The 24,303-nt window shown below is 37.3% G+C and overlaps 1 protein-coding gene, 1 long non-coding RNA gene and 1 pseudogene across 3 annotated transcripts; all 3 read right to left on the bottom strand.

Moving 5' to 3' along the window:
• Window positions 1-3,410: 3,410 nt before the first annotated feature.
• Window positions 3,411-8,428, bottom strand: LOC127904029 (tetrahydroberberine oxidase-like; annotated as a pseudogene). The gene has a single exon (XR_008056826.1). The product of XR_008056826.1 is annotated as a tetrahydroberberine oxidase-like (transcript).
• Window positions 8,429-9,101: 673 nt separating this feature from the next.
• Window positions 9,102-12,823, bottom strand: LOC127904033 (uncharacterized). The gene is made up of 3 exons (XR_008056827.1): window positions 12,756-12,823; window positions 11,751-11,832; window positions 9,102-9,208 (listed from the first exon to the last, which is right to left on the bottom strand). It is a non-coding gene; the product is annotated as an uncharacterized LOC127904033 (long non-coding RNA).
• A 1,490-nt stretch (window positions 12,824-14,313) lies between these two features.
• Window positions 14,314-16,209, bottom strand: LOC18103511 (tetrahydroberberine oxidase). The gene has a single exon (XM_006377883.3). The coding sequence runs from the start codon at window positions 16,207-16,209 to the stop codon at window positions 14,512-14,514; it is 1,698 nt and encodes a 565-aa protein (XP_006377945.3). The 3' UTR covers window positions 14,314-14,511.
• Between the last annotated feature and the right edge of the window lie 8,094 nt (window positions 16,210-24,303).

Raw genomic sequence — 24,303 nt, 5'->3', positions numbered from 1 at the left:
CTAGTCAGGGTTTTCTTGAAAAAATATTCTATCAGGCTCAAATGGGGACCACAAGGGATAATATTTCAAGAAATGTGAAAGGATAACAAAAATGGTCTTTTCTCATTTCAAGCAAGGTCGGTTAGAACCGATAAATTTTGACCTCATCTAGTGTAATGATTAGAACTTGTAAGAGTCATTATTCGAGTCCATAACTATTGAATCCACTACATGTCATTATGCATACTGCTAAAGCTTAGCTATATGATGTGTGGCTCAGTTTCAAAAGGTATGAGTTCAAAATTGTTTGGTCACCTCATGTCATTTTCAAGCATCAAGTCATTTCCGCAATCAAAACACTTTTAATCTTCAGGATTGACTAGCTTTAATTTTATATGTTGGAGTTTGATCAACAAAATATTTTTGTCAAAATACCCTTTGAAAGAAAGCATCTCTTGATTTCAAAACAACAAAAAGACAAAGAAAATACATGTTTCGTTCAAGGATGAGATGTGACCCCAAAACAAAAATGCGGAATGACAACTCCACAATAAAATGATGGACAATTCAGCACCATTCTTGGATCAGCTTTTCTGGCCATATTTGTGTTTTGCCGAGCAACTTCGATCACTTGTTATTCTGATGATAATCTGGTGACAAAATGATCGATGACATCATCTTTCACAAACTCAGCTCGATTCTTGAAACTCTTGCATCTGTCCAACTAAAATGGCCTAAGAACCCACCATGAGATTCACATCTCGTTTGAATTATACCACGGTGGTTGCATGCAATTTTATTGAAGTGGGTGCAACAAGTCTGGAATCTAACAGATGTTGGTCGACAAACTTGAGTGGCAGATGAATGTCAATCTTGGCAAAGACATTTGAGCAATTGATGTTATGGCAAGACCTGACTAGGCAAAATGACTGAGGTTTCTCAATTGAGAGTCATCTTCTGATCCAACTCTCATCACTGTTATGGAATCCATGGTAGATCCTTCAATCTTTCCTCTCTCGATAGCTAGCTCAATTCTTTTGGAAATCCACACAACTTCATGTCAATATTTCAATGTTGTTGTGGTTGGTTGAGGGTTGTTGGAAACCTTCCAACAGCTAGGTAATCTTGGCAGCGCATAGAATCATGCAGCGCTATCACTGTCAATGTGTGAAATGATGCATTGTTTTTATTGGAGGAGAAACTGATGAATCTGAAACTCCTTTGTCTCCTCTTTGATTCCTCACTGACGGTGCAGCAAACAGACACCTGTAGAGGGAGCTCTGCTCTGTTGAAGTTTCAATCTTCTTTCTATTTTTCAGCCGAGGTCTGTCTCTTTCCCCTACTTTTGCATTTTCAAGCTAACACCGATGAGAGAAAATTATAGATGATCAGAAACTACTGCATCCCTTTTTGGATTCTCCACTTGCAGATCTACAAACAGATTTCTGCAGAGAGAGCTCTGCCATGGTGAAGTTCTATATTTGCTCCTGTTTTCTAGCTCAAGTCTGGCTTTTCTGCCTACTACAGTGTTTCGATGCTGAAACTGGTGGGGTAACTTTTCACATTGTCTAGAACTACTACATCCCCTCTTGAATTCCCCACTTGCAGAGCCATAAACGGGTTTTTGTAGAGAGAGCTCTGCCACGTCAAAGTTCGACGACTGCTAATATTTTCAGACCAGGTCTGACTCTTCTGCCTACTACAATGTTTTGCTGGTGCCACTGGTGAGAGAAAGTTTCAAAGCATATGAAACTACTACACCCCCTCTTACATTCCCCACTGGCAAATCCACAAACAAATCTCTACAGAAAGAGCTCTGCAACGTAGAAGTTCAGTGTCTAATCATGGTTTTTTTTTCAGTTTTTTTTTTTCGGGGTTTTTTTTTGTTTTGTTTTTTTTTTTTTACATCTTGTGCCGCTGAACTGGAATTGAGCTAACAGTTGGGGTAACGTCAAAAAAGACTAACACACCATGCACCGAAGGCTAGCAGTTATTTGGTACCATTGAAAGATGTGGAGGCGATGAACAATTAACAGGGCAGCTGGCCAAGAACAAAAGTTGTCATTAGCTGATGACTGAAGGCATTGCTGCAATTATTCATGACTGAAAAGAGGAGGTGTAACTTCGATGGGACATGGACAAGCAGTGTTCCCACAGAAAACTGTGTAGACATTCCCTTTCCCTTTGATGCTCTACACTTGTTCAAGCAGATCTGATTCTAGCTACTTCACCTCTGATGCTCTCAACTTCCTTTTGACAATGAGCCTCTCTCCGACAACTTTCTTCGCTTCTATCATCTTTCTTCATTCACGTGTAGAATAGCTTGTGTGGGGGAAACTATCTTTCAACCCGGTACATGCATGATAAATGTATGAACATGTAAATTATATGATGAACTCGCCCTTCGAGGGGTGACATATGGTCGTAACTCTTGTATGATGAAACAAGAATCTTGATTCTTGCCCAAACTCTACAATGAAAATTTTCTGAGTGACGGCCATTGGGTCACCCAAAAGTCTTGAGTTCAAGATGCTTCAAGAAGGGTTTGCCCTGATGCAAAACAATGTATACGGAGCACACATCCTAAAGGCAGGTTCTAATCTTTTTAAGTGAGACAAAATGTAGGTTTACTACTTGGTCTCTAAAAAGGGTCTCTTGTTGTCCCAGTGATTGCCCTCGTGGAGGCAATATGGGGGCTTGTAGGCAATGAGATGGCACATGTCCAACTATTACCAGTCTAAACACTCAACGAAGAGTTGGGGTTTACACAAACTTAAACCTTGACTAAAAGTCATAAAGTAAGCTGCTAGTCCCCCTCCTAACCTGAAGCTTGTGAGTGCTAAAAATTAAAATATGTGATGCATGAAACAATTCTACAAAATGCACGAATAAAACAAAAAATAAAACAAGACAAAAACACAAAAACATAAACACATCAAATACACAAAGCTTAGTCCAATAATGTTGAAAACAATACCTTCCCCAGTGGAGTCGCCATTCTGTCGCACATGATAAAAAATCAGCGCGGCGTCGGCTTGGCGATTTTTTCATTATGTTGATTTGATTGGTTCGTTGGAGTCGCCACCTAGTAATTTATTGAGGGCTACTAGGAAACCTGATATACTGGTCTTGTCAGAGATTCACTGGTAAGGGACTGGTTGTGGTTAGGGAAGATATTAGCACCCCTAACGCACCCTACCTGAAGTAAGTTGCTTCGTGGACTTGATATGTTTTTTAAAAATAAAATTTTAGCACAATTCTAAGGCTTTGATAAATCAGTTATTAGTTCCCAAAATATATGTAGATACATGTTCTATATTTTTATGGAAAATACAACATGATTTTTATCTGTCCTTTAGATATTTGTGCATATAAATTAAAATATTAAATTCATTTTTTTTCTTTTTGATTCAATAACATACATAAAAAAATAACAAACACACACATCTCTTTTTTCTATTATTATTCTCTTTCTTTTCTTTTCTTTTTTTTGTTCTTTTTGTACATCACATTACAAAATTATAAAAAAATTAAACACTAAACAAAAATAAAATTACATAATCCAAAATTTACAAAACAGTCCCCAAAACTCCGGGAATTGCAAAGGAACCACTTCTGGAATCGCAGCAACAGTGCTGGAACAGTGGCGGCGCGTCTTCCCACGCGCCGCCGCCGGTGAAGACCAGCAAGCTGGTAGATCGGGATCGGGATCGGGATCGTCTCCTTCTCCTCTTCTCTGTCCGTCCGGCGGTGCACCTCCCAGTCACCTGTAAAGCAAACCAACAACACAAACAGTTCCGGTTCTCCCCTTTTTAGATCTGCCTCGGGTCAGCTGTTATGGGTTTCACCTTCTTCTCCTCTGCTTCTCTTCCCTGCCCGTGGTGGCTTTCACCGTGACCTGCAACAAGAGAAAACACCCAAGCAGTCGATTTTATTTTGTTTTTTAGATCTGTCCAGCTGCTCCGCCTTCTCCCTTCTCTGTCGACGTTTCTTCTGACGATGGCCGATCTGGTGGCTGGGAGGGCTTCTTCTTCTCCTCCACTTCAGTGGCTGGCGATGACTTTGGCTCACTCAGGTTTTGGCCAAAAAACAGAGGCGGCTGGGGAAGAAGAAAGCAGGACTCGGGTCTGTCGGGCGGAGGAGAAGACAGCAAAATAAATAGGCGCGGCGGCCTCCCTTTGGCTCCCCGGTTCCAGTTGTGGCTGTTTGGGAGAGAGCCGGCTGAGGGAAGGATGTGGTCTGGAGTCGGTGGCCGAGAGAGGGTCGCTGGTTTCTTTGTCTCAGAGAAGGGAAGGACCGCCGCTGTCTGGCTTGGATAGAGAGCAGAGACGAGGAGGTGCTCTCCGATTTGTTTCTTTCTGCAGTTTGGGGGGCGGCTTCTCCTTGGTTTTGGCAAAGTGAGGGAGGCCACAGGGAGATGGTTATCTGTGGCCGGCTGGGAGAAGGAATGGGCCGCTTGGCTTTGTGTGCAGTCCAAAGAGCCAAGCTCTAGGCTGGCGAGAAGAAGAGAAAAATCTAATCAAGAGGGGGGGTGGCGGCTCCGGTGGAGGAGAAAACAGTGAGATGGAGAGGCTCTGTGGGGGGCTGGACTATGGCAGAGAGGGAAGAAGAAACCGAAGGGAAAACTTGGGGAAAGGGGAGCAGCGGCTTGTGTGAAGGAAAATGGAGTGGGAGCCGCTGCTGGAAAAATGAATGGGCTTTTTTGTTGTTGGCTGGCCAAGGAGAAGAAAATGGGGGAACCGACTGGAAAATGAAAGGAAATGGAGCGCCGGTTGGAGTGGTGCAGCGGCTGTGAAAGGGGAAGAAAATTCTCAACCGGGGGGGCGGCGGCTCTAGAGAAAAAGATGGGTTTAGGGTTAGATATTTTTTGTATTTTTTCCTGATATTGTCAAAATTGCCCCCCCTTTAAAAACCAGTGTAGCTTGGTATTTATAGGAAAAGTTTTGCTAGGTTTTCAAACTAGTCCCTCAACTTTTCCTTTCCTTCTCTTTTCCTCTTTTTTGTAAATTTTGATTTTTCTTATTTTTTTTTGTATTTTTGAAAGCGAGCAAATATCAACATCGACTCAATGCGGGAAATCAATGATTTTAAAAATGACGCGTGAAAAGTTGAACGCGTTCCAAATATCTTTGAAAATTTAAATTCTTTTGAGACGATGCTAAAAATGCTAAAAAACAATGCAAATGTATTAAAAACGTATTTTTTTTGGATTTTCAATGTTTTTCGCTATTTTTGAATTTTTCTGAAAATTTATCAAAACATGGGTCAAAAATTGGGTAGCAACACTTCTTTATCCATATTTTCTAGCTTTCTTCCTAGCAAAGCAAGGTGAAGTTTCTTTCCGTGGAGATAATCTTCAATTTGCATTCTCCGGTATACAAAATCTCTTCCATCAATTTTTTCAATTCCAGCAACTTTATTTCCTCCACCATTTTTTTCCCAAACTTCAAGTGTGAATCTTCAAAATCAGACTCTGTGGTTGTGTCAGCAATGATCAAGTCTGTTGGGATCGACTCAGAAATCACAAGATTCCGAGTCCGGAAGGCTTAAATCTGACTATGCAAGATCTGGTCAAATTAATGGTTCTGATCAAGCAACAGAGGCGGGTGCCGGTAGAGCTGCTTGCGCAGGATCACACCCTGTGATGACGTGGCAAGCGGAGGTTCAGTCGCTGGTGTGGCAAGTGGAGTGTTTTGAAGATGCGTCCTGTGTGTGGACGCTTGCTGGGATGAAGATGCTTACGTGTTAGCTTACCTGGCCAGAGTAACCCGGATGACGTGGCGGGTCGGGCTCTTTCTTCTTCACAAGTTTGTTGACTTTTCCTGGCAAACTTTGATCAGACCGTGTGGCTTCGTTTTAGCTCCGATATGCTTGATTTTTGCGTTGTTTGAATCCTCAAAACGAGTAGTATCCAGTGCTATATTCAAATCAAAGTTTGGAACACTTTGATTTCTGGGGGAAAATCAAGAACACTCATGAACCTTGCTTTGATACCGGTTGTTAGGATAAAAAATGGAGGCCCGCAAGATTTAGGTTCGGCAATTTGGAGCTGCTATTTTCATTAACTAGAGAAACCATACATATTACAAGGAGGAGGAGAAACTCTCTTCTCAACTCAACTCAAACTCTCACACTCACAACACTCTCTCTCTTTCTTCTGGTGTTTAGCTCCCTAGTGTTTTTTTCACACATGTTGTGCTGTGTTTCCGCAGCAAGTTGGAATAGATCCAGCTCATTCCAACACATGCCACCTTACTACATCTCATCTCTTGGTGATCATCGGTTCTTTCACTTGCAGCTGGACAGTAAGTGAGATAGGTGCCATCATTTCTTCCACTTCTAGCTGGACAAGAAGTGGGTGGGGTGTGACTTTTGTTCTCCATTAATTAACAGGTTGTTTGTTGTTCGGCATTAATATTATTACATCAGAGAGAGAGGGAAAAAAAAGTAACATGTTTTTTGCATCTTAGTACGTAAGAGGAAATTCTCAAGTAAAATCATAATTGCAGTACCATCTTTATCTTCGCTATTATCGCCTACTTTTCCACACAATTTCTTATTAGTCAAAGTTCAAGCTTTTGAATATAGAAAAATTGAAACTCTCCACATTGATCCCAACTGTTCAACCTTCAATCTTAGAAACACTGAAATGACAGCATATTATTGAATTTGAATGAAATCTCACATATTTCTTGGACACCTTCAAAAGTATCTCAGTAGAAAAATTGATCTTAAAACGGATAACTTTATTGATGTCTCTCCAGATGAAATATATAATAATGTATTACCATTAACTTTCTCTTCTTATGCCTTTAATCACCAAGATGAGAAAGGTGGTATGCTCTGCTCATTTCTGAAGAAATTGGCAGGATCAACTTCAGTCTTTATGCGTACCAGCTTGTCAAAGTTATTTTTGAAGTACTTCCTACCCCAAATGCTTGCTTGCTTATAACTTGTGTTGCCTGCAAGGTTATTTATTCCGAGGTCAAGGTCTCTGTAATTGACGTATGCTTCTCGAGGATTTTTCGAAACATAAGGAGTCATGTAACTGTAAAGCCTTCTGATCCAAGAAATATGCCTTTCGGATGCTTCCTTGCCTTCTTCTGTCCAAGCCACATAGTAGTGAATTTTGTATAAATTTCCAGCTCTATGTGGAAATGGGATGCTTGACTCAGAAATCTCTTCCATCTTTCCCCCATAAGGAACCATGAACAAACTAGGGGACTCAATGTCCTTTTCGAAGAACGTTTCCCACATCCCTTCTAATGCGGTTTCAGGCAGGGGTTGTTTAACATAGTCAGATTTTGCTTTGAAACTTGTTGTGGATTGAGGAGTCCTATCAAGCAACACATCCAAGGATGCGTTACTTGGAAATCCAGCGAGGAAGAGGGCAAACTCAATCCAGCTCAGTTCAATGCAATCGTCTTTTACAAGACCAAGCTCAGGGAAGCTCTCTTGCATCAGTGGAAGAAGTCTATCAACCCCACCAAGAAATAAAGAAGTGAATGTTGCTTGTATTGTTGGATTTCCTCCTTGACTAGAATTAATTCTGTTTACATATGCTGCAATGACGATATCTTCAGGAAGCTTATTTGCAACGTATTGCCAACGATGGATAAGCTTGGTTGCATTTTCTTTCAAGACTTTTGGGACAGCAAAGACGGTCACTGTAGGCGGAACTTCAACCAAGTTTACTTTCCATGCTGTAACGACTCCGAAGCTATTTCCTCCACCGCCTCGAATGGCCCAAAACAAATCTTCCCCCATCGATTCTCTATCAAGAACTCTACCATTAGCATCAATTAATTCTGCATCAATTACGTTATCTGCAGCAAGACCATATTTACGCAGCAACCCTCCATACCCTCCTCCACTAAACTGCCCTCCAACACCAACAGTATGACAAGCACCTGCAGGGAAAGCAAGAGTTCTACTTTTCTCGGCAATGCTATAGTAAAGTTCACCTAGAGTTGCACCAGCCTGAACCCACGCAGTCTTAGTCGACAAATCAACGGTAATCTTACGTAGATTGATCAGATCAAGGATGACAAACGGCAGGACAGACATATAAGAAAGGCCCTCATAATCATGCCCACCACTTCGAATCCTAATCTGTAAATTGTGTTTCTGGGAACAATGAATGGTAGCCTGAATATGTGACAAGATAGTTGGTGTAACAATGACTACAGGAGTTAATTTTGAAGAATTGAACCTAAGATTTCGTATCGAGAACTGCAAAACAGTGGCATATGAAGTGTTGTTCGGGGTGTAAATGACCTTAGAAGTGGCTGCGGAGTCTTCCGAATAAAGGGAAAGACATTGAAGAAAATCCTCATGAGTGTGAGCTGATGTCCCCCATGAGAATGGAAATAGAAGAATCAACAAAAATGGTAGCATTGAACTACTAAGAGAAGTCATCAATCACTATGGTTTCGAGCAATGAAGCTTGCAAGGGCTCCCTCATTTATAGTATCATCAAGAAGACTTCTTATCCAAGGAAGAAAGAAATTGAGGACATAGCTAGAAAGGTCAGATCAAGAATTTGTCATATTATATTAGTCAATGCATCAACTTTTGAATTTTGTGCCAAGAAAAATCGTTAACTAATTGCTACAAGTCAAAAGCGGCTTCAAATCTCCTTAGCATAGCAAAATCTTTCCAAGTTATATCGTCAGTATAACTAAATCTTTCAAAGTTGGAACTTACTACGAAGTTCAAGTAGGCCTAGAAGTCAACCCATTGGGTTAAAGAAAGCTTATTTGCATGTTATTGATTGTTGAAATTTCAAAGATATCGACTATACCCAATCATGTTAATTATTATGTCTACAATTCATATTCATATTCATATGTAGTGTTGTTATTATTTTTGGGGCTCATATAAACATAAAAATATAAAAAATACATAAAAATAAAAAGATACATATATATCAGTTATGTCATGACCCGAATCCCGGATCCATGACCGGCACATAGGCAAGGTTCCCCTCCAAGGTTCCATACCTATGCGAACCCAAACTTACACACAAACTTATCCTAACTCAATCAGAGTTACGACGCAACATTAATAACAAAATCAACTTCATAATATAATTGAATTGTCTTAATACAAGAGTATATATAAGTTCAGAGTTTTGGAGCACTAACTAGACATAAAGGAAAGGTACAAAGTACAACCAAAGAGCAGGTTCTGAAGGTCCAACAAAATGACCTGCTATCAAGCTATAAGCCTGAAAATGATAAATAATAAGATGGTGAGTTCAACAACTCAGTGAGTAGATAACGTTCAATATACACACACGAGGTAATAAAACAATGAGAAATATATATACAAGTATGGCTCTAGGTTCTTATAGGAAAGTTTCGCAAATAGGCCATAACAAGAATATCAGAAGGTAAAGCTCATCAGAAAATCAAAATGCAATGAGCATGAGGCTCCGTACTGTGGGATGATTAGTCCACACAGATTGGTGACTCCCCCGAACAACTAGGGTTCAGATACGATGTGCACAAAGACTAACACTACCCTTGTCGCACCCGACATCGCGGCGGCCCACAAAATAATTCTTGATTAGGGAAAAAGAACAGATTTCTAGCATCTGGTTCTGTAAGGGGAAAAAGTCTTGTTTGAGGAGTCGTCACCTAGTATTATGGTCACTAGGAACCCTAACTGGTCAACAGAGATTCTATGACTCGGGATTGGTTACGTAAAAAGGAAGATATTATCACCCCTTAAACATTCTGCCTGAGGCAGACTGCATTGCTGGTTTTGTCTTAAATTGCTAAACATTTATTCGCTTATGCTATGATGATTTGTTTATAATATTCCTGACTCTGGCGCCAATGAATATTCGAGCTCGAATAATTCCAACTCTAGCGTTGGTAAAAATTCGTAGCTACGAAAACAAAATTAGATCAATATTTTTTATTCCCTACTCTAGCGCCAGTGAATAAATAAATAAAAATAAATTGATTTTTACACATGCACATATTTTTTAGTTTTCTAACTAAATAAAATACACCAAATAAAAATAATATAAATTTAAACCGGTATTTTTATTCCTGACTCTGGCGTCAATGAATAAACCAATAAATTTACATTATTTTTATTCATGCATACACATTTTTTTATTTTTTTTTACCCGTTTTACTTTTCTGTTTTTTTTATTATTATTTTGGGCTGGGCCCAGCTCAGCCCACATGGGCTGGGCTAGACCCAGCCAGCCCGGCCCGGTCACTGGCCCAAGCCAGTGACCCGGCTGGGCCAAGGACACACTCTCGTAATTAAAATAGCAGCACGGTGCCTATGTAATTAAAGATGGGAAGAGAAGGAAAGGTGCAAACTTACGTGCAGCTGCGAGGTGAAGGAAGAACTTACCTGGTCTACTGGAGGCGATGAAAACGATGGTGGAGCTCTGGCTGGCCGACACTACCTCCTCTCTGCCCTGTCTCTTCCGTGTTTATTTCTTATTCTTTCTGTCTCTGTGCTTTTGTTTTTCTTAGTTCTTCTCTGACCAGTCTTCTCCGTTCAAGACGAAGACAAGGGTAGTAAAAGCACGAGGTGTTGCTGCTTGATGGACCAAAATTTTCCCCTGGTTCTGTTTCTCTCCCAGTCTTTTTTCGTGTTCCCCTGGTTTTTTCGTTCTTTTCCCTGGGTTTTTTCCCGGTTCTGTGATTCCCCCCCAGTCTTTTTCTGTCTTTCTCCTCTCAGCCCCTCGGTTCTGCCCTTTTTCCCCTTTTCGGTCGCTCACAGTTTTTCCCTTTTTTTTTTTTTTGCGTGCATGGCCTTTCTCTAGCTTTTATAGAGCCAGAGAATGCCATGCGGTCACCTCCACATAATGAGGTGACCGACCGTTTGCAAGAGTAATGAGGGAATGAGGATCGTGCAGTGTCCGTTTCTTGTTTGAAGAAGATGAACAGTGTCCCTTGAAACGGCGCCGTTTTGAGATGTGAAATGGCCATTTGCATTTTGGCCCTTGAATGTTTGAAAGTTTTGCAACTAAGCCCCTAGTTAAATTGTAATTGGACCCCTGCATTTTGGCGCCATTTTCAAGCTAGTCCTTGGATTTTAAGTTTTGCAATTTGGACCCCAATTAAAACCCCAAACTTTGATACTTCTTCAATTAAGTCCATGATTTCATTAATTAAATTAATTCCAAGCCAATTAAGTCCAAAAACTTATCAATTCTCCAATTAAACCCTTGATTGGATTAATTAAATTAATTCCAAGCTCAATTAAGTCTCAAAACTTATCAATTCTCCAATTAAACCCTTAATTGGACTAATTAGATTAATTTTAAAGTTTAATTAAACCCCAAAACTTCCAATCATGTTGCCCTTAACCCAAATTTTAATTCATTCTTCATTTATTTTATTTTTACTTGTTTTTCATCATTATTTTTTTTATCATCATTTTTTATCCTTTTTAGTAAATAAAATAATAATAAAAATGGTCAAAAATTGGGTTATGACAACCCTATTAGCATGGGTATTCTGACTGACATACCATAGGTTCATAATCATAATCAAACAGACATATTCATATCTCAATGCTCAACTCATGACATCAATCAAATGAGGAGCTATCAATTCAGAAGTCAATTCAGAATATATATTGGTTCATATCATGAATTCAGATTCAACAATTGATCATGCTTTATCAAAACAAGGATAATAATCAACATATATATTATCAAGAAGCATGATCCAATTCATATTAACAAATCAAATATTTATAATATTTCTCATGCATATGGAAAATTATTCACTCACCTGACTAGAAAGCAAACAGAAGTCAAAAGCAGACACCGAAGAAAATCCTACTGACGTCCCGCCGGTAGAATATCAGGATTATCTGAATATAAAGGAGACATTTTCAAGAACGACTCGAAAGAACATATAACCTATTTAATATACTTATCTAAGGGTATATTCCATAACCCTATATGTTTTTAGACTAAACTAGTTATTTTTCTAAAAACTCAAAATCTAACGGTTTTCCCGAAATCTAATCCATAATAAAACAAATAATAAAATTGATAATAATTCACTAAATAACACTCAATTATTCATCAAACCAATCTGCAAAAGCTAATATTACAGCTAGGGACTAATCTGTAATCTATCATATTTTTAAGGGTCAATTTGTAACTTTTGTCAAATTGAAGGACCAAACTAAAATATCATAAATTCATGAATATAGTGGAATTATGTCCATAATTCATCCTCATTTCTGTCCAGAACCTCTAATTATGCTCCAGGGACCATTCTGGAATTTTTCCAAATTTGTAGGGTCAAATTGTAATTTTTGTCAAATTGGAGGACCAAATTGAAAGTGTTAAAATTTCATAACTATACAGGAATTCTGCCCATAATTTATCTTCTATTCTGTTCAGAATCTCGGAATATGATCCAGGGACCAATCTGTAATTTTCCAAAGTTTTGGGACTAAACTGTAATTTTCCAAAATTGAGGGACCGAACCGAAATTTTGTCATCTTCAACCTCCAACCCAGAATTTTAACAGAAAACCTACTGTCCTCTCCAAATTTCTAACACAAATTCACCATTCAAACAAAACCATAACTCAAAATCATCATTTTTATCTACAATCTCTCAAATTCAACATAACAATCCACTACCCACAACAATCAACCTTATAACATTCAATTTAATTCATCAATTAAATCCAAACATAAATTTTCAAAACCCTAACATTCATCAAAACCGAAATTAAAGTTAAAGAAAACATATTATACACATTAAAGCATAATCTTACCCTTTTTACTTATTTCCTCCAACTCCTTTCTATTTCCCTTCTAATTTCCCTCTTTTCTCTTCTTCTTCTTCTTCTTCTTTCTCCTCTCTCACGGTTTACTCTCAAAATATTCAGATCTCTTCTTCTTCTTTTTTTTACTTCCTATTTATATTTATCAAGTTTTGTTGAATTACCACTATACCCCTTATTCATTTATTCCAACTTTTAAGCCTTCAAGGGCTTTATTGTATTTTCCAACTCATTAATTCAAAACGTTACAAGTTAAGAAGAACATATCATAACTCTTAGGAAATTGCCAAAGATTGGTTAAGAAAGATCAAAATACATAAAATTGAGAAATTTGACAGCATATTTTTAACTAATGAAAATCTTACTTGCAAAAATATTCAATTTTGAGAAGGAAAATTCAAGATTGTATGTTTAAGGACTCAATTGAATTTATTGAAGGTTTAATTACAAAAAAAAAAATGATTCTTGAAGTCAACAAGAAAAATAAGAATTAAATAATGTCATTTTGATTAAAAAAAAATAATTGACTTATATTTGACCGGTGACTCATTGGTTGACTCGATAGCCCAAAGACCCGGGCCTTTTTTCATGGTTAGCTCTTTGGGCTAGGTCCGACAATTATGGGAAGAAACAAAGATTTCAAATCAATTAATAACTTAACCAAGAAAAAACTTGCCACACAAGAAACTTGAAGTAAGAATTGATTGTTAATATAAAAAAGATTTCCATAATTTCTTGGAAAAAAAATTTTTAATCAGGTTGCCTACCAATGTAACTATTAAAATAACTCTTTCTTATTTTGTTTTACTGGAGCATTATTTTCCTAGTATTCGACATTTTCTATTTCGGTTTTGATTTCGTCAATGTAGAAGCTATTGAAACTTGGTTTTAGAAATTATATATCTTTTTATTATAATTCGATAGCAGATTCAGATTTCCTTGCATGTCATTATTCGAACTTGCCACCAATTTCTGATAAGCACAACTATTCAAGCCATTAAATTAAAGAAGTTTAAAATGCTATTAGTCATTTGAAGTTCTGAATTTTTCTTGTCATTTTCGAAGATTTTTATTAAAAGAATGATTTCTCATGTTCAAATTTAATATGTGGTTTGATCATAATTATCAGGGCTTGATCTCTGTAACCTTTGTCCAAGTGATCTGACACTGCTCCGTCTTCTCTGTTTCTATTTACAGACTACTCTGTTGTTCTTGGTTTAGGTCCTGTATCTGTCTGTCTTGAGACCATAAACTATTTTAAAGCTAAATAACTAGAAATTTCCAAGTAGATGATTCCTTTTGATGATGTTTTGTTCTCCATTCCTTCGTCTTCAATTATAAATGACCAAGCAGAAAATATACAGTTCTGCAACACTCAAAAAGGAAGTGAGCAAAGAATAGACATCAGGCTGAACCTTGCCTTCGCCTTCACAGCCATGATGGAATTGGAGGAAGTTTTTTATGACAAGGTGGAAGAAAATTAAAATAAATTTTCGAGGATATAATCTTTGATTAGGGTCAATTTTTTTGACAAGGAAGAAAATCAGAATTTTTAACATACAAAAGACAACATCGTATTGAATTTGTGTGAAATCTCACACTTTAGATCATTACAAAAGGAAATTTTATGAACTAATTCACATGATCTAAATTATTATTGGGCCATGCTGAACTCTCATACATAAGACTTAAGAGAAGTATTATTATTAGCATTAATCTCATACATAAGAGAAGTAGCTCCCTTTGATCACCAAGATGAGAGAGGTGGGATACTTTGTTCATTTCTGAAGAAATTGGTAGGATCAACTTCAGTCTTAACGCGAACCAACCTGTCGAAGTTGTTCTTGAAATACTTCCGACCCCAAATGCTTGCTTGTTTATAACTCGTGTATCCCAGGTTGTTCACTCCTAGGTCAAGATCTCTATAATTGACATATGCTGCTCGAGGATTTTTTGAAACATAAGGAGTCATGTACCTGTACAGCCTTCTGATCCAAGCTAGATGCCTCTGGGATGCCTCCTTGGTTTCTTCACTCCAAGACACTACGGGGACAAATATGTATCGATTGCCAGCTCTATGAGGGAATGGAGTGCTGGACTCCGAAATCTCATCCATTTTCCCCCCATAAGGGAGCATGAAAAATTCAGGCACCTCGATGTCTTTCTCAAAGAACCTTTTCCATATCCCTTCAAATGCAATTTCAGGTATAGGTTCCTGGACGTAGTCAGATTTTGCTTTGAATTGTAATGAGGGTGGTTGAGGAGTCCTATCAAGTAACACATTCAAGGATGCGTTGCTTGGAAATCCAATAATGTAGATGACAGACTCAATCCAGCTCATTTCCGTGCACTCATCTTTGGCCAAACCAAGCTCAGGAAAGCTCTCTTGCATCAAAAGAAGAAGCTGGTCAACCTCACCAAGAAACAAGGAAAAGAATGCAGCTTGTATTGTTGACTTTCCTTCCTCACTAGAATTAACTCTGTTTACAAGCACATCGATGATGATGTCTTCAGGAAGCTGATTCGCAACGTATTGCCACCGATGGATGAGCTTGGTTGCATTTTGTTCCAAGGTTCTTGCTGCAGTAAAGACGGTCACTTTTGGTGGAACTTCAACCAACTTGATTCTCCATGCGATAACCACTCCAAAGCTTTGCCCTCCACCGCCTCGAATGGCCCAAAATAAGTCTTCTCCCATTGATTCTCTATCAAGGATCCTTCCTTTAGCATCGATTAACTGAGCATCAATCACATTATCTGAAGCAAGGCCGTATTTGCGAGAGATCGTGCCATATCCTCCCCCACTAAAGTGTCCTCCAACACCAACAGTAGGGCAAGAACCTGCAGGGAAAGCAAGAGTTCTACTTTTCTCAGCAATTCTATAATAAAGTTCCCCTATTGTTGCGCCAGCCTGAACCCATGCAGTTTTATTGGTTGCATCAACAGTGATTGATCTAAGATTGATCAGATCAACAATGACAAATGGGACAGTAGACATGTAAGATAGACCCTCAAAATCATGACCGCCACTCCGAATTCTAATTTCTAACTTGTGTTTTTGGGAACAATGGATGGTAGCCTGGATGTGCGATGCATCCGTTGGTGTAACAATGACAAAAGGTTTCAGTTCAGAAGAATTGAACCTGGGGTTTCGTATAGCGAAATGCAAGATAGAAGAATATGATGAATTTTTTGGGGTGTAAATAACTTTAGAAATAGCTGTGGAGTCCTCAGAATGAAGGGAAAGGCATTGAAGAAAATCTTCATGAGGACGAGCTGATGTTACACATGACAATGAAAAGAGAAGACAAATTAGAAATGGCAGCATTGAAGAGCTCATAGAAGTCATTTTTCTTTCTACTATACGCTTATGGTTTTTTGAGTGCAGAAACCTGCAAGGCAGTCCCAAATTTATAGTGTAAAGGAGAATTCTTGCTTTGAGCATAGGAACTTGGTAACATACTCTCTTATTTATACTACATCTATTAAGAGAATGGTTGCTTAGGAAGAAAATCGAGGGTATTTGAGGGTGTAGTTGTAATTGTTTTTTAAAGTATTTTTTACTCCGAAATACATTAAAATAATATTTGTAAAAAAATATTTTTGACATTAGCTCATCAAAATAATCTTAAAACACCAAAAAAATATTAATTTGAAGCAAAGAAAAAATAAAAAAATTTTAAAATTTTTTCAAAAACACTTTTAAAATATAAAAATAAATAGGATTGAAGACGTTTTGCCAAGAATTTGAACAAGTCAAGCATGTAGACACGGCTAGAAAGTTCAAATCAACAGATATCCACAAAGGCAGGTTTTTTCCCTAGTATTGAATCTGTCTGGTGGCTCAAAATTTAGGACTCGTAGATAGTTCAAATGACGACGCTTGTAAAAATAATTTTCTAAACATATGATAAACCTCTTGTGCAAGTAATTATTATTTTATCCAAAATGTTGAATGTGGAGCTTGTAGTTCTAATACACAAAAGCAGTACGTGCACTTTTTTATTTGAACATGGTTGCTCAAATTTTAGGACAAGTCAATAGTTCAAATGACCACGTCTGTAAATATTAAAAAAATAAATGGAAAAGAAGGTGAATACACTGTTCACCTAGTCACATTACGTTCTAGATAAAAAGAATATTTTCACCTTCTTTCCCTTTTTTTTTCTTAAAAAAAAACACTCATAGGCTAATAGAATTTTCTTTGTACTGGGACCGTTTTGATATTTTAAAATTGTTTGGGGACAAAATAGGTTTTGTCTTTTGGATTGCATAGTAAAATGACATTAATGTTGTTAAAAAAAAAAGCAAATAGTTAGGATACCATAAAGGTTATTTTTATCTATTGATATCAAAGTGTACAATAATTAATTGAAGTGAATATTATCATCACGTTGTCACGTAATCTATAACGAAGATTGACACAAACCTATGAAAGTTAAAAATCATATTTAAGGATAAAAGTTTAATATAATTATTTTTCAATAAGTTAATTTTCAGTTCATTTAAGAACCAAAGTGTGAAAATCCTCTCAAACACAAATAATTCATTCAACAAAGTCTGTAATTTCCAAGCCTTACATTCACTTTCAAAAGGGTATTTATATTTCCCTAAACTAATAACTTAAAGAACTAAGGTCTGGACATGACCTAAATAAAATACAGCATAAAATAAAAACAACAAAAACTGAAATTTGAATTACACAAAGCTGCCGAAATTATTCATTAGTGCTGGAATCTGTCATTTTTGTTTTCATGTGTTCTCTGACTTCTCCTTTACTGCCCATGACTGCCCCATCTTATCTTGTAAGGAATTTGAAAGTGATATTCACTTTGTATGAAGATGCTGCTACCAAAGTGGCTTGCTTGTCCATTATCTCTCTTGTAAAACACATGCTTTGTTGATGTATTGTGCTGGCATATTCAAAGCTTAATTGAAACCACTTTGTTTTACCAAATATTTGTTTTTTTTTCTGCTGAATATCCTAGTGTTCACTAGATAAAGAATCCATAACAAATAAAAAGTTCATAAATCAAAAGAAATCAGATATTAGAACCCATATAGTAGCTTCTAGTATGTGTTGCATTTCATTATTGGACTTCGATTGATCTACAACTTTAACCCAACATTTAACAATATGTCTAGAAACTCTAGATAAATATTTAGTATGATCCAACAGTCGGATTGCGAGTTATGTTTGATGTCGTAAAACTGGACAGTTGGAACTTTACGACAGAAACCGAATCAGATCATTTTTTCGTTGCTCGAATCATATCAATAACCTATTTACATTTGAAATAAATAAAAAAACTATAACTGATAATGGAGGCTTTTCATTTTTTTTTCTTTTTATCAACACAATAAAAAGACTTGTCTACCCTTGAAATTAAAATTCTTAAACCTTGGGTCAAAGGGTACTCTTTTCATTGCCCTACTAGTTTTTTTTTTTTTTTTGTTATTATTGGATTGGGCTAGGGATTATTTAGTCTTTTGATAAATAAAAAGGATTTAAAAAAAACATTGGCATGTGCATGTCAATCACTCTGTCATGCGTGCGACTGATTTCAATAACCAAAAAAATCATTTTAGGGTAATGTCTGATTCATCTCGACATCTCTTTCATGATCCTGTGATGCATGCACCGAGAAGATATCTAGTTTGGCGTTGACAACCATTTCTTTCTTTTCTCTCTCTCTTTCTCGGTATTTACGCCCTACCCTCTAATTTTTCAAATCAGCTCCTAAACTTCTTTTTATTTTTTATTTGGTCCATGTTCTTTTAGTTATTATTTGTTTTAACAATTTATGAAATTGGATTTTTATTTTGATTTCATCCTCATTCAAATTTTTACTTTTTTAATTTTGATCACCATTCTTTTAATTACTATTTATGTGATATGAGATTATTTTTAGAATTTATACTCTTTTTTTTGTAATTTCACCTTTTGTCATTTTATTTTTCCATTAGATTTTATCCTCATTCTTTTAATTATTTTTTTGCTTTGCAAAACTTTTTAATTTTTTTTTTCAATTTCATGCTTCAATTTTTAATTAATTTGAATTTGAGCTTCTTGGTTAAGCTCATGTCTAGGATTTCACGAGTTGCTAGGTTTAGAAATTAACCCAGTTTTAGAAGGTTCACCAAGGATTGCTTTGGTTTTTTTTTTTTAAGCTTGTGTTTTTTCAATTTGATCATTTAATATTTTTTTAATTAGAGATTAAGCTATGTTTTTTTTTCTGCTTTTTACGTCCTTTGTTTTATCCTTCATTCTTATTTAATTGGGTTATCTCATGTGTTTTTATTTGTTTAGTTTATTTTTAAAAAATAAATTTTATTCTTGAATTAAATAGAATTGACTGGTTTAATATAAATAGATGCACATTTTATTTTGTTTTGTTTTGTTTGCTTTTTTGAGTTGAAGTTGTGTGCTTAGGAAAAATTAATGGCAGCCTGAATCTGGGACTCATTTGTTGTTGTAACAATGACTTGAGATTTTGGTGTAGAAGTTAAGTTAAACCTAGGATTTCTTAGAGAGAACTGCGAGACAAAAGTATAGTTGGAGTTCTCCGAGGAACTTTCTTCATGTACTCTTCTTATGAAAGCTTCATGTTACCATTCTATTCCTGATAATTCTCATACCAAGGATTTGTTTTGCGGCTCCCAAATCCTTCAGACAACTATTTCTTTAACTTATTGATCTCATCAATGCTAGATCATGCAATTAGCATATCATCCATATATAGCAATAAGATAATATAGGAGTTGCCAAAATTCTTCCTATAGCAACAATGGTCTGCTTGCAGTTTCATGAACCCATTACTGCATATAAAGTTATCAAACTTTTTATACCAGAGCTTGTTTCAAGCCTTACAAACTCCTTTTCAACTTGTAAACCATGTTCTCTTTTCCTTTCAGTGAAAAAATCTGAAGTTGCTTCATGTAGATGTCTTCCTCTAAATCTCCATGAAGGAAACAATTCTTCACATCTAACTGCTCAAGATGTAAATCTTCTGCGGCTACAATTTCCAGTACCAATCTAATTGTTGCAAGTGTCACCATTAGAGAAAAGATATATATGTAATTGATACCTTCCTTTTGTTGAATTCCTTCATGACTAATCTCTATTTGTAATGTTTGTTGCTATCGTGTTCTTCTTTTATCCTGGACACCTATTTGTTGTGCAAAGCTTTTTTTCACGTAGGTGGTTCAGTTAGCTTTCATGTCTAATTCCCTAACAAATAATTCATCTCATCTTTCATAGCCAACTCTCATTTGCTTGATTCTTCAACTTGCATAACTTCATCATGATTTTATTTTTCACCATTATCTATCAACATGGTAGCTTTCCCTTTGAAAGAAGAAGCTTCATTCCCTTTTCACTCATACAACCAAGTCTATAGTGCCATAATTATGCCTGATTTTTAGCTTCAGCAATAGAAATGCTATGATTTGATGCTGAGGTCATTTACAAGGTGCCAGTTTTCTAACCTCGATCCAAAACTATTGCTCCTTTAGAGCCCTTCCATATAGCTCCCATAAAATTTATGAAAAGGGACACTTTCATCAAGTTGTCCCACAGAGATCAAATTCTTCTTCAGTTCAAGTACATGTCTCACATGTTGTAACTGCCATACAGATCCGTTTGGCGCCAGTTTTATCTCCATATCTCCTATGCCCACAATTTTCAATGGCTCTCCATCTGCTAGATACGCCACACCATATTCACCAGCAACATAATTCCGTATGATTTCTTGGTGTGTAGTGTGAAAAGAGGCTCATGAGTCTAACACCCAAGAATCAAGGGAATTGTAAACCGAAAGTACTAATGCTTCATGTCCATCTTCTGTTATTGCTTAGCAGATTTATTCTCATCATCCTTCGTCATCAAGTTACAGTTCACCTAAATATGACCTGGTTTGCCACAATGCCAACATTCTACTTGTTTTCTGAATCTTGACTTGCTTCGACCTTGACGGGATTTTGGTCTGGATTTTAATCTACCATGATTTGAATATCTATCAAATCTTCTACCTCTCATCTCAAGATTCAAGGTAGAACCAAAAGCTAAAGAATCACCTGAATCTTTTCCATGTTCTTCTCTAAGAATCAAGTCTCGAATGTTATCATAGTTTAATTTAGACTTTTCGGCAGAGTTGCATAGCCTCCCAACTATTTGGAAGTGAAGCCAACAACATCAATGCTCGTAGCTCATCATCAAATTCAATTTCACCATATAACAATTGATTCGTGATAATGTTGATATTATTAAGTGTTGTGTGATGGACATTCTTTCTGTCATCTTTAAATTGAATAAATTCTTCATCAAATACACCTTGTTGTTTGCTGATAGCTTTTCATACATGTCGTACATTGCTGCATAGTTTTGAAACCCGACCCGGTTATCGACCTGGTCAAGTGATCGGGTCACGGGTCAGATGGGTTGACCCGGGTTGACCCGGGTCAACCAAAAAAAAAACAGCTTTTGTGTTCTTGATGCCTAATAACAAGAATAATTGGCGGTTCCAAATTTGCAATAGTCACTGGCTGCCCTTCCTGTCCTGTGAGACACAGTTTTCTCAACCAATCAATGAGCGATTATTATAGAATTTCTACGCGCCATTATCCCAGTTGCTACAGAAGCTGGGAAGAATATATATATATATATCAGCCTAGTAATTGACATCGGAGATGCGCGTCAATCCTCTTATTTTTATTGAGTTATACTACTCCCACAAGCCAGCCTATTGACTTCAAAGATTTACTAATTTTTTATTTAATATCAAATATATTTTTTAAAAATACTTTAACTTTAAAAAACTATTGTAAACATACAACATCATCCATCACGACAGCTTAATTATTTTATCCACACACAAAATTGAAATCTATCCTGGAAATTATAAATGATTGAAACTTTTCCCATTCTGCTTTCTCACAATCCTGAATAAAAACCCAGTTATCCCAGTTGAAAGGCAAAAGGGAGTGTTTATTTTGATCGGAAAGATTGAAACTTTGGTTTTGTTGTTTGAGAGGGAGAGAGAGAAGATGGGTGATAAAAATGATGGCTTGGGCTTGAGTTTGAGCTTGGGATATGCTACACAACGGAATCATCATCAGCAGCCTTCTTTGAAGCTAAATCTCATGCCTTTGGATTCACAAAACAAACATAAAAAAAAAACTTCCTGGACTGACCTCTTTCAATCACCAGGTACCTGTTTTGTTTCTTCTTGTTTTTGGGCTCTAAAAAAACAAGCTTTCAGTACTGTCTTTGATTCAGATCTGTGTTTTCGGTTAATTACAGGATTCCCATTATTGTTTTTGTTATTGCAGATAGAACATGTGAATATGTGATACGAGGTTGTTTCAACGAGGGATTGACATGAACAGGGTACCGGCAGCTGTGGCAGATTGTGATGACGAAACTGGGGTTTCTTCACCAAACAGTACACTATCCAGCTTGATCAGTGGTAAAAGAAGCGAAAGAGAACAGATTGGAGAAGAAATAGAAGCAGAGAGAACCTCTTGGCATCTTGGGTACTATTGGTTGCAGTTTTCGATCTGGGTAGGGATTCTTAGTTGTCTAAGAGTAACCATTGCTTCTGTTATGCTGCGTTCAACTACCTCCTCCCTGAATCTTTAATTTTATCCATCAAAGCCATCTCTCCTCGTAACTCTCTCAAGCCATCTCTCCTCGTCTCTCTCGCACTATAGTTAATTGACCGGGTCTCACCCGGGTTTGACCGGGTGGACCGGGTCCTGGGTCGACCCGCCGGGTCGACCGGGTTTCGCCGGGCCAATTCCCAAGCGGGTTTTTGCCTCCACCCGGACCGGTCCCAGGCCCGGGTCAGCCGGGTTCCAGATCGACCCGCCGGGCCGGTCCGGGTTTTAAAACACTGCATTGCTGTCATTAGCCCCACAATACTTCTTTTTTGGATGACATTATATGCAACCTTTCTCATTAAGGTTAATCTGACTCATTCTTCTTTATTCATATTTTCTAGCTTTCTTCCTAGCAAAGCAAGGTGAAGTTTCTTTCCGTGGAGATAATCTTCAATTTGCATTCTCCAGTATACAAAATCTCTTCCATTAATTTTTTCAATTCCAGCAACTTTATTTCCTCCACCATTTTTTTCCCAAACTTCAAGTGTGAATCTTCAAAATCAGACTCTGTGGTTGTGTCAGCAATGATCAAGTCTGTTGGGATCGACTCAGAAATCACAAGATTCCGAGTCCGGAAGGCTTAAATCTGACTATGCAAGATCTGGTCAAATTAATGGTTCTGATCAAGCAACAGAGGCGGGTGCCGGTAGAGCTGCTTGCGCAGGATCACACCCTGTGATGACGTGGCAAGCGGAGGTTCAGTCGCTGGTGTGGCAAGTGGAGTGTTTTGAAGATGCGTCCTGTGTGTGGACGCTTGCTGGGATGAAGATGCTTACGTGTCAGCTTACCTGGCCAGATTAACCCGGATGACGTGGCGGGTCGGGCTCTTTCTTCTTCACAAGTTTGTTGACTTTTCCTGGCAAACTTTGATCAGACCGTGTGGCTTCGTTTTAGCTCCGATATGCTTGATTTTTGCGTTGTTTGAATCCTCAAAACGAGTAGTATCCAGTGCTATATTCAAATCAAAGTTTGGAACACTTTGATTTCTGGGGGAAAATCAAGAACACTCATGAACCTTGCTTTGATACCGGTTGTTAGGATAAAAAATGGAGGCCCGCAAGATTTAGGTTCGGCAATTTGGAGCTGCTATTTTCATTAACTAGAGAAACCATACATATTACAAGGAGGAGGAGAAACTCTCTTCTCAACTCAACTCAAACTCTCACACTCACAACACTCTCTCTCTTTCTTCTGGTGTTTAGCTCCCTAGTGTTTTTTTCACACATGTTGTGCTGTGTTTCCGCAGCAAGTTGGAATAGATCCAGCTCATTCCAACACATGCCACCTTACTACATCTCATCTCTTGGTGATCATCGGTTCTTTCACTTGCAGCTGGACAGTAAGTGAGATAGGTGCCATCATTTCTTCCACTTCTAGCTGGACAAGAAGTGGGTGGGGTGTGACTTTTGCTCTCCATTAATTAACAGGTTGTTTGTTGTTCGGCATTAATATTATTACATCAGAGAGAGAGGGAAAAAAAAGTAACATGTTTTTTGCATCTTAGTACGTAAGAGGAAATTCTCAAGTAAAATCATAATTGCAGTACCATCTTTATCTTCGCTATTATCGCCTACTTTTCCACACAATTTCTTATTAGTCAAAGTTCAAGCTTTTGAATATAGAAAAATTGAAACTCTCCACATTGATCCCAACTGTTCAACCTTCAATCTTAGAAACACTGAAATGACAGCATATTATTGAATTTGAATGAAATCTCACATATTTCTTGGACACCTTCAAAAGTATCTCAGTAGAAAAATTGATCTTAAAACGGATAACTTTATTGATGTCTCTCCAGATGAAATATATAATAATGTATTACCATTAACTTTCTCTTCTTATGCCTTTAATCACCAAGATGAGAAAGGTGGTATGTGTT

The sequence above is a fragment of the Populus trichocarpa genome, chromosome 11 (assembly GCF_000002775.5).
Source record: "Populus trichocarpa isolate Nisqually-1 chromosome 11, P.trichocarpa_v4.1, whole genome shotgun sequence".
Taxonomy (NCBI): domain Eukaryota; kingdom Viridiplantae; phylum Streptophyta; class Magnoliopsida; order Malpighiales; family Salicaceae; genus Populus; species Populus trichocarpa.
The sequence above is the reverse complement of the archived record's forward strand: the minus strand, read 5'-3'. Positions and strand labels throughout refer to the sequence as shown.